Source organism: Mesoplodon bidens (assembly GCF_964165515.1).
Source record: "Mesoplodon bidens genome assembly, chromosome: 9".
NCBI classification, from domain to species: Eukaryota; Metazoa; Chordata; class Mammalia; order Artiodactyla; family Ziphiidae; genus Mesoplodon; species Mesoplodon bidens.
This window is the reverse complement of record NC_138166.1, coordinates 85,852,540-85,862,213: the sequence shown is the minus strand read 5'-3', so window position 1 is coordinate 85,862,213 and position 9,674 is coordinate 85,852,540. Positions and strand designations below refer to the sequence as shown.

Genomic DNA, 9,674 nt, shown 5'->3' with positions numbered 1-9,674 from the left:
TGCACAATCTGGCAATGGGACCAACCCCAAATCATGTGAATTTGAAGTATACACTCTCCCCTTGCAAAGTTAACATGATCATTTCTAGATTTTTGGAGCAGTTGATTGAGTGCAAAGCACTTTAAATCAGAGAGCACACCATACAAAAAACTTTAAATCCCAATTTTTTAAGCGTATTGCTTGGTTTCAGAAAGAGAAACAAGCCCTCTTGTTGGCACGGATATTTAGAACAGTACCAAAAAACATCGAAGATAGTCACACACACACACATCCCACAGTATTTATAGGGAACACGCTGTCTTTCCCATATGCGGCACGGAGAACGGGGCCAGAATGATCCTGCAGAAACTTCCTGATGAAAACAGGCAAGTCAGCCATTCCCAAGCCTGAGCCTGCTGCCGCGGAACCCCAGCCAGGGCACCAGCGCTTCCTTCGCTGCTCCAAAGATGCTGTGCCTTTCCGGCAGCGCCAGCGTGTAGCCCACTTAAGGGGCTCAAGGAGTCCACGGTCTCTGACAAGGGTCTGGGTCCTGGGGACACCCCTTCTTTCCCCCCACCCCCCGACCCATCTGGCAGAAAGACTCCAAATTATCAACGCAGGAGTCACGTGAGAGCCAAATCCTGGCGGCCCCCCACAAGAGTTAATCCCCCCTCCCCCCTCTGGGTCTGCTTCCCTTTCCCCGGCGCCACCCATGCGCCTCCTCCGCAGGGGGTTCCAGGCTCTGCATCCTTCCAGCAGCTTTTGAAAAACAAAACAAAACGAAAAACAGAGGGGTACTTCTTTGTTCTTTCACCGGGTTTCCTCGGTTTACGGAATTCAATTCCCACCCCCATCTCAGGTCGGCAAATTTCTCCTTCCAGTACTGGGAGCGCGGGCCGCTTCATTCCCGGACACTTTCTATGTTCCTGGTCTTGGGCTAAGCGCTCGTCCTGCATTTTATCTTAGTTAACTCTCATAGCAACCCTCTGGGGTAGGTGTTGTTATCCCTATTTTACAGACGGAAAGAGCTGAGGTACGTGGAGTCACTTGCCCAGGGTTTTACAACTAACAGATGAGCACAGCTGGGTTTTGAGCTCAAGTCAGTTTTGGTCCCGAAGCCCTAAATCCTTATTGCCGTTCTTGGTAGAGCGAGCGTCAGAACAACAGCTAACACTTACTGAGCAATTACTACACGCCAGGCACTGCGCCAAGTATGTCTCCAAATTATTGATACTTTCAGAAGCAAGCCTGACTGTTACCAGTTATGTGATCGCGAGCAAGTTTCTTAAACCTCTTTTTCAGTCAGTTCCCTGCCTGCAAAATGAAGCCGAAAACATGGCTGTTGGGGAGAGTAAATGAATTAATATATGCAAAGCACTTAGAACTCAAAGTGGCACATATTAATCCCTCAAAAATTTCTTTTTTTTAAACCACCACCTCTATTCACAGGTGAGGTCGGTTCAGAGACGTTAAGCCACTAATTAGTCCACATTGCCGGGTGCAGACCCTACGGCGCAGACCTGCTCAGAAGGCCCGCCCGCAGGTGAGTTGCACCTGGCAAGTGGGAGATGTGCTTCTCAGGCTTTGCAGCAAAACGCAGCCGGGAGGTCTGGAATGCTCCTTAGCGAACACACAGCGCTGGGGGCCTCCTAGCTCCGGATCTAGGCGAATAGGACCCCGGCAGTGAGGGGGGTCCCGCCAGAGCCCCTCAGAAGAACCGCGGGCGACACCTGCGCTCCCGGGGGGCGGCCCAGCGGGCAGGGGGCAATCCGGCGCCGAGAGCCCCCCCGGCTACCCCTCCTCCCGGCGCTCACGCTCACACCCCCGCCCGCGCGGGGGCTGCCCGCCGGGAGCCTGGAGCCCGCCGCCCGCCGCGCTCCCCCGCCCGCCGCGCGCCAGGGCGGAGTTTCCTCCTCTGCTCATTGTTCTCCGCCCAGCACCGCCCCGCCCGGCCCCGCCACCCCGCCCGCGCGGTCCTGGGGGAGGGGAGGGGGCGGGGGCCGGCGCGGACGGGACCGGAGTCGCAGCAGCCGCCGGCAGGGCCGCAGCCGCGCAGACACCGCCCGCGACGCAGCCACCCGCCGCTCCTCTGCCGCCTGGCTCCGCGCCTCGGCCCGGCTCTGCCGCAGCGGCCGCGAGGAGGGGCCTGCGGAGCGCGACTCGGGAGTCTCGGGTCAGCGCCCGGCCGTCCAAGCCACCGCCAGGCCTCCCTGAGAGGCGCCCACGCTCCTGCCGCCCGGCCGCCCGGACCCTCCGCCAAGCCCGCAGCCACCTGCTCCGGGTCTGAGGCCAGGACACGATGCGCTTCGCGCTGGTGCTCTCGGCGTTTCTGCTGCTGCTGCCGCTGTCGCTCTCCCAGCATGGTGAGTGGTGGCTCGGGCTCCGCCGGGACCCGCGTCGTGCCCATGCGCCCCCGGCCGGACCCGCCGCTGGGAAACCCGCCGCTCCTCGTGGCGGGACCGGGAGCAGTCCCTGCGCGCGCCACTAGCTGGGGCCACACGCGGAGCCCTGACCTTGCACCATCCAAGCCCCTTCCCACCCCGAGAACGCCGCGGGTGCCGGGCTCCGAGCGTGGGTCGTCCGGGGCTCCACTGGGGTGGAGTGGCCGTGGATTGTGTTGGGGCAAACAGGGGCGCGCGGGCGCTGATTGGGTTTGCAGTCCTAGAGCGGGGACTTAGGGCACCGCGAGGCTCCACGCTTCCTTTGGACCCCCAGGGTCTGATCGCTCTTTTTCTCAGTGTTTGTCCCCGAAGCAGGTGACAAGCCTCCAGTAACAGCCCTCGTGGCTATGTGTTTCGCGTTCGCAGAGAGGTTTTTCCAAGCATTGTGTGCCGGTTTAGCTCACCCGAGCCTGTGCTGGAGCAGGTGGAGAGGGGGAGGGAGTAGGTCATGCACAATCCCAGACTCACCTGAGTGGCGTCCCTGCCTCCATGTCACCAAAGGAACAGCTCCCTTCTCAGTGCCTGGCCAGGAAGGTGAGATTCCCTTCCAGCCCCTTTGTAGAAGCAAGAACTTCTCTCATGAAACAGGCTTGGGCTGTGCCTTAGAAACATCTCCCCTATTTCTTATAAAGGTGAAAATCTGGGGGGACAGGTAGCGTCCCAAAGCGCCTAGGAACAGCTGGAGTCTCAGCCCCAGGAGAGAGATGCATTTCTTTCTTGCCCACCTGAGCAGGTGTCTGCAGGGAGATAGAGTGATGTTTCCACTCTAGGGTCAGGAGGACTGTGGTGACAGCCCAGACAGGGAAGGGACCCTGCTGCTGGTAGCTGCTGCTGTTTGGGACTAAAGTCTTAGGGGAAGGATGGGGTGGGATGGCAGTACAGTCTCTTCTCTGCGTCACAGGGAACTTTGCTGATGGGAAGGGGCTGGTGCTCAGAAAGTGAGTAGGTTTGGGCATCCTCCAGTGGCGGCCCTGTTACTTCACAGCCTGGTCTGAAAGGGATGGGCACAGCCAGTGGGTGAAGGGTGTGCACCCCTGGAGGAGGGGTCGCAGTGTGAGGAACGGTCGGGACAGCTCTGAGGATGGCAGCCACCGCGGATTTGCACAACCTGCAGGGTTGAGAAGATGCTGTATTGTGGCCGCTCTCCTCAGCCCTGCTCCCTGGAGGGCAGACTTCAATCTGGGCTCTGAGCACCATCCAGAAGGGAGATGGGCTGTGTCAGGAGGGATGTGCTACAGTTCCCAGTGCTTCTGAGCTTCAAGAGGCTGAGCTTGGAGGAGAGGGTGGAGGTTGTGGGACAGGAGTCCTGCTGTTCTGTCCTAAGAGGAGAGACTCCGGAGCCACCCACCGGAAAAGCTCCAAGTCCATCTCCCTGCTGGCTTCAAGGCTGGGACTGTCTTCCCTGGCATCTGCGTACTGCCCCCAAACCCCGTCTCTTCCAAAATCCCTCCTCAAGACTAGCATGGGGCATAGCGCATGGTAGGAGCTTGGTATGTAGTAAACAAATACAGTAAAGAAAAAAGGAACCATAACCCAGCATCTGCACCCACCAGCAAGTCACCTGTTCCCAGGTGCCCAGTTTCTAAAATGCTATTACAATATGCGGTGATAAAGGGAAGTGCTTTGAAGAGTGTAAACCGGCAAGGGAGTATTACTGTTATTATTATTTGCATATATTGCGGCCAGAAAAGGCTGAAAGGCGCAGGCTCGGTGTTTAGTGGCTGTGGTAGATTTCACACTCTCCTCTAGGGACTCAGTAAGGACTGCTCCATCTCTGCCCTTCTGTAGGTTGCAGTCATCTGGGATGACGAACCCCCAAACTGCTGAAATCCTGTGATTTAGTTCTAAGCAAGGTTTATAGTGGAGCAAAGGAATTATCCCCGACGGGGCCCTGGGAGCTTACCTTCTCGTATAGGTGGATCACACAGCCTACAGCATCAGCAGCATTCAAACCAGGGCCAACAGCTCATTAGACCCCCTTTCAGTGCTTTTGGGTTTGATATACATTTGATCAAACCATATGGCAAGTCGCACCTCTGAACCTGTTTCCTCATCTGTAAGATAGAAAGGGCAGAGGGACCTCTAGTTTCACTGTTATAACATTTCTGGGCTTTTGCTCGAAAGGACAGGCTGACTGAGCACTCTGTCTTCTATGGGTCTGATCGAGTCATTTGATGGATGAATCCTAGGCAAGGGAAAGGCAGCTAGCTTGAGGTGGTGGAAAACACTCAAACTTTGGATCAGACAGACCTGCATGACTGTAGACCGGACAGTGAACCTCTCTGAGTCTGTAAAAAAATGACAACAAATCTCCACCTTGCAGGTTGCTCTGAAAATGAGAGATAACATATTAATGAGTTTGCCATTGTGCACAACTCGTAGTCAGAGCTCAGAAAATCCTAGCTATTTTGATTAGTAAGCCATATGTGTTGAGCACTTGATCGCTTTAAGGTGCCCCCAGCATCAGGATTCTGCTCATGTTTGTGGGTGTCAGTTAATTGCTAGGTAGTAATAAAAACTGAAGCTTAAGTGCCACACAGTGGGGGAAAGGGAGGCATGTGTGAGAAGGTAAGATTTGGGAAGGGGCGATCTGGGCGAGGTGAGGTGGGGTTATACAGGGATTTTAAAATAAAAGGGCCAGTGTGGAGTAGGAGACCCTTCCTAGGGTGGCCGAGGCGGAATGAATTCCAGGGTGTAGTGAAGACACAGGTCATAAGCTGGGGGCATGATGGGGGGCTCTTCAGATGGGGTCAGTGAGCTGCATGGGGGCTTTGGGGAAGAGGTGAACTTTCAGAGCCCGGAAAGGACATTCCATGGGATGGGGTTAGGGGACCGTGGGTGTTCCTAGTGTGGTGCTGCTTGGGCATGGCTTTGAGGCAGGAGTGAGCGAGACATAGTGGGGCGGTACCAGGAGCAGACAGGTTTAAGCCGGCTGAGAAGAGGAGGAGAGGAGGGGCTGGGAAGGATGAGTGAAGACTCCAGAGACACCAGGTGGCAGCTTGGCCCAGAGCTGCAGGGTGTGGCCACCCAGGGAAGGGCAGAGGACCGGAGCTTGGTGAGCCCGGGAGGGTCCTCTGGTGGTCTCCCTGGACCTAGAGAAGGCAGGGCGCAGAGGTAGGGGGAGAGGCAGCCCCCGCATCTGCTTTCCCCTCAGGAATCCAGGTTTAAAGGGAGAGGAGGGGCCCCTGCTGAGTGCGGTTTGTATATCTCTGCCCTTTGGAAGCTGAGAGAGGAAGGGGACTCCACCTGGTTTGAATTCCCCTGGGCCGGTGGGGGTGGGGAGCTGGAGAGTTAACTCTATCCGTCCTCAGGTATCTTCTCGGCTGAGAAGCTTTGCCAGGTTTCCTAGATGGAACCCAGTTATGTTCCACAGTCTGTGTGGGTGTCTCCCCGAGTGCTGAGTGGTAGGCCCCTCAGGGCAGGGCCAGCACAGCACTGGGCACTGAGCAGTTGCTCAGGAGGTGTTATCTGGACCGCGGTTCTCGGGGGGAACTGGCCCTAGCCCCTGGCTTCAGGCTCTCCAGAAGTGGGCCACGAGGCCAGCTCACACCCTGGCAGTGATGCTGGACACTGGGCTCTTTCTGCAGCAGCCAAGAGCCGGTAGGAGCACTGCAGAGGGTCGGGGCTTCTGGGCTTGGGAATCTGGACCAGGCTGACGGCTGCTGTGAGGACAGCTCATCTCGTCGCCCTCTGCTCCTAAGGGAAGTGGGAGGAACCCTTCGGACAGCTCTCCGCACTTGTTGGGAGGAGCGTCGGGATTTAGATGACCCTACCCCGGCTTGGCTTCTTCACACCCCGGGGGCCCTGTGCAGGTCTGCTGAGTGCAAGCTCGAGCTCAAGCCGGAACGGACATCCTCCCACATCACTGGAGAATGGGAGTGACCGCCCTCTGCCCACCCCCTGCCCAGCAGCCCGAGCCTGCCTGGAGGCTTCATCAGACCGAGAGGCCGGGAGCTCCGTCCTCAGCTCTGGGCTCACTTCCTATTTGTGCCCATGGGGTAGGATGCAGGGCAGGGAGCTCAGCTGGGTGTGTGTGTGTGTCCTGTTTTGTCCCATTCCCAGGAACACCGGTGCAGTTGTGCGGGTCTCTCCTTGTCTTGTGTCCTGTCCACTTTGTGGGACTGTTAGAAGATCAGATCAGGTGGCAGATCTGGGACTGTGACTCTTCGGGCCATACTAGCCTCACGACTGTAGGTATTCTCTATAAGGCAGGCCTTCGAGAAAATCTATGCAGAAGATCCACTACAAGGAGCCTCTTTATATTTGCGACAGTGTTGACCGTAAGATTCCTTTAAGTAGGCAGCCCGCTGGCTGTTCAAAACAGAATTCAGTTGACAAAGGGCAATTTCCACACCACTTCTAAATTACCCGGAAAATCAGAGAACACAGAATTTTAGAGCTGGGAGTGTTCTGGAAATCATCTAATACGCCCCTTCCCCCCGTTTTTCAGATGAGGGGATGCAGACCAGGGGGTTCACTTGCTCAGGTTCTCGGGGACTCCCGTTGGCGGCTTCCCGGGGATGTGTGTGCACGTGTCCGCAGCCATAGAACTAGTAACTGGACTCAGCCTCAAGGCTCATTCTTCCCTGGGCATCGAAGAAACTCACTCCAACCCTGTTAAGAAAGGGTTGCATGGTGGTGACAACTCTGTAGTGTGCCCAGATTCTCTCCGCACCCCTCCACCGTCAGGGTAAATTGAGGCTTGGAGCCACTTTGTTTCTCAAGAGTTAGGCTCCCCGAGTACCATGTCACAGCGCTGGCCCCGTGCGTCGTGACTGTGTGTCTTGTCTGCCATTGTCTGTGAGCCTCTGGTGTCCACAGCATGCAGTCAGATCTGGACAAAGGGCTGGTGCGAACCGCTTGTTGGAGGACCAGTGCAAAGGCAGCATCATCTGCAGGTTCAGGAGCGGCCCCTCCCCACGTGTCCCCACCGCATGCCGTCATACGGCGCTGAGCCCCGCCCTGGACCGCTCCAGCAGAGGCCAGCACAGGTCCCCAGCTTAGCTCAGCAACCCAGCCACCCATCCTCCCACGGGCCCCGCCCCTCTCCCTGAGCGCACCACCACCACCCTCTCTTCCTTTGTAGCCTTATCCCCCTCGGGTCAGCCACCTCCAACTTCCCTAGGGCCAGGGCGCAGGGTGGCACCCCGTCCGCCAATTGTCACGGCCGGAAGGCTGTGGGCCTCAGCCCAGGGGGAAGAGAATGCGGAGGAACGGCTGCGCGGGGCTTGCCATGCAGTTCCGGGTTGGGGTGCAGGGAGCCCTCCCAGAGCCAGGCCCCTGGAGGAGTGTGGGCTGACCCAGGAGCCGTCAGTTGTCTGACCTCTAACCTTTCAGCTCCCTGACCCAGGTCAGCGTGGAAGGGACAGTGGGAAGGTAAGGAAATAGGGACACTTTTTAATTCTTCAGCTAGGGGTAAGCTAGGTGTGAGCTGAAGCCACGCCCCCTTCGTAGCAGAAATTGGCGAGCTCTGTCCAAGGGGTCCCTCTGCCCTCATCTGGTCAGACTCCTGTGCTAACCTGCTCTGAACATGCTGATTGGGGCCGGTGTCTCCAGCCAGGGTAGCACGAGGTTACCTGTGGACAGCCTTTATCTCACAGACCATTCCAGAGAGGGGGAAACGGAGGCCTGGGTGCCAAGGGCCACGGTAAAGAGCAGCTCTTCTCCCAGATGTCCACATGCCTCACCCCTCATTTCCTGCGGCTCTCTGCTGGAATGCCACCTTCTCAGAGAGGCTTTCTGGGCCTCCACACCCTGGACCCGTCTCCCCCAATCAGTTTCTCCGTAGCATGTATCCCCTGATGGGCACTCATTTCTTTGTCTCGCTCCCGAGCGGACTGTAAGCTTCATGAGGGCAGGGACTTCTGTTGGTCAGCACTGTAGCCGCAGCACCTAGAACAGTACCTGGCACGCGGTAGAGGGTCCATAAATATTTGCTGAATGTGTGAATGAGCGAGTAGGTGGCCGAGCAAGCTGGTTTGGAATCCGAAGCCTTGCCTGCCTGTTCTGGGCTCTTCAACTGCAAGCCTCCAAATCTGATTCCGGAAGAGAGGCAAGTGGCAGGGGGGCTGGCCCCGTGCGTGGAGGAGTGGACACAGAGGCATGAGGGGAGCTGCCTTGTGGTCCAAGGTGGCTACTCAGGCTCCAGCTGTCAGGACAAAAAGAACAAGAAGGCTGCAGCTCCTCTTCTGAGGTTACCTGCCAGAAACCACACACACCCTGTCCAGTTACGTTTTGTTGAGTGGAACTTAGTCCTGTGGCCACACATAGCTGCAAGAGAAGCAGGGAAGAGTACTTCCTTAGGGAAGAGTGATCTTTATTTCAGGCACTCATATGCTTAACCAAAAAAGAGTGGTTCGGTTGTGAAGAAGTGAAGGATGGATATTGGAATAGGTCCCTGGCACATGCTGCCGTAGTCCTGGTCCCTGGTTTTCTCTGTCCTCAGTTCTCACCTTGCCAGTAAGATCGACTTTGCATCTGCACGAGTGAAACAAGGAGTTGTCCCCCGTGGCCTGAGGCTCTGCCACCTTCTGGCTCAGCCAGGTCCAGCTTGGCCCTTGTTTTTTGTGGCTCCAGCCTTTTGGCGCTGATGGAGCAGCTCCTTGTGATGCTCGGGGAAACTGGGGTCCCTCCCTTTGCGGTCCCTCGGCCGTGAGCTGCACCAGTGAGCCAGGTGCCCAGGAGACCTCCCATGAGCAGGGCCTCAGCCAGGGCAGGCATAGGGGAACCTGCTGTCCCCCACTTGTTTCTGGGAAAGAAGAATTTCTTTGCCCCATCCTCCTCAGCACCTCAGCAGGGCAAGTACAGGGCAGAGGGAGATGCTGTTCTTAGGAGTTTGGTCCATGGACACTTGTGAGAGCAGCAGCTGGAGGCCAGTGGCTTTTAAACCCAGTGGAGATGTTCTGTGAGCTGTCTTAGGGGCCACCGAGAGCTTGGGGTGGTTGCACACCTGGAGGGGAAAACTAAGAGTAGGCCAATTTGCGGGGGGGGTGGGGGGCAATTCACATCCCCTGCACTTTGTGCCGCTCTGCTTTTACCTGTTCTGTATGGCAGGTAGGTCTCCACAAAAGAATTCCTTTGAGAGAAAAGTTCTGTCAAAGAGGAGAGAAAAGGGGCTTCCCTGGTGGCGCAGTGGTTGAGAGTCCGCCTGCCGATGCAGGGGACACGGGTTCGTGCCCCGGTTCGGGAAGATCCCACATGCCGCGGAGCGGCTGGGCCCCTGAGCCATGGCCGCCGAGCCTGCGCGTCCGGAGC

The 9,674-nt window shown here is 57.1% G+C and overlaps 1 protein-coding gene across 2 annotated transcripts in view; it reads left to right on the top strand.

The window, feature by feature from the left end:
* Positions 1–2,024: 2,024 nt before the first annotated feature.
* The window catches only part of PODXL (podocalyxin like), a 41,242-nt gene continuing 33,592 nt past the window's right edge, over positions 2,025–9,674 (top strand). For both annotated transcript variants that reach the window (XM_081243435.1, XM_081243433.1), the window contains exon 1: positions 2,025–2,342. In XM_081243435.1, the coding sequence (XP_081099561.1) occupies positions 2,279–2,342 (64 nt within the window). In that variant the 5' untranslated portion in view covers positions 2,025–2,278. The remainder of the gene's footprint in view (positions 2,343–9,674) is intronic.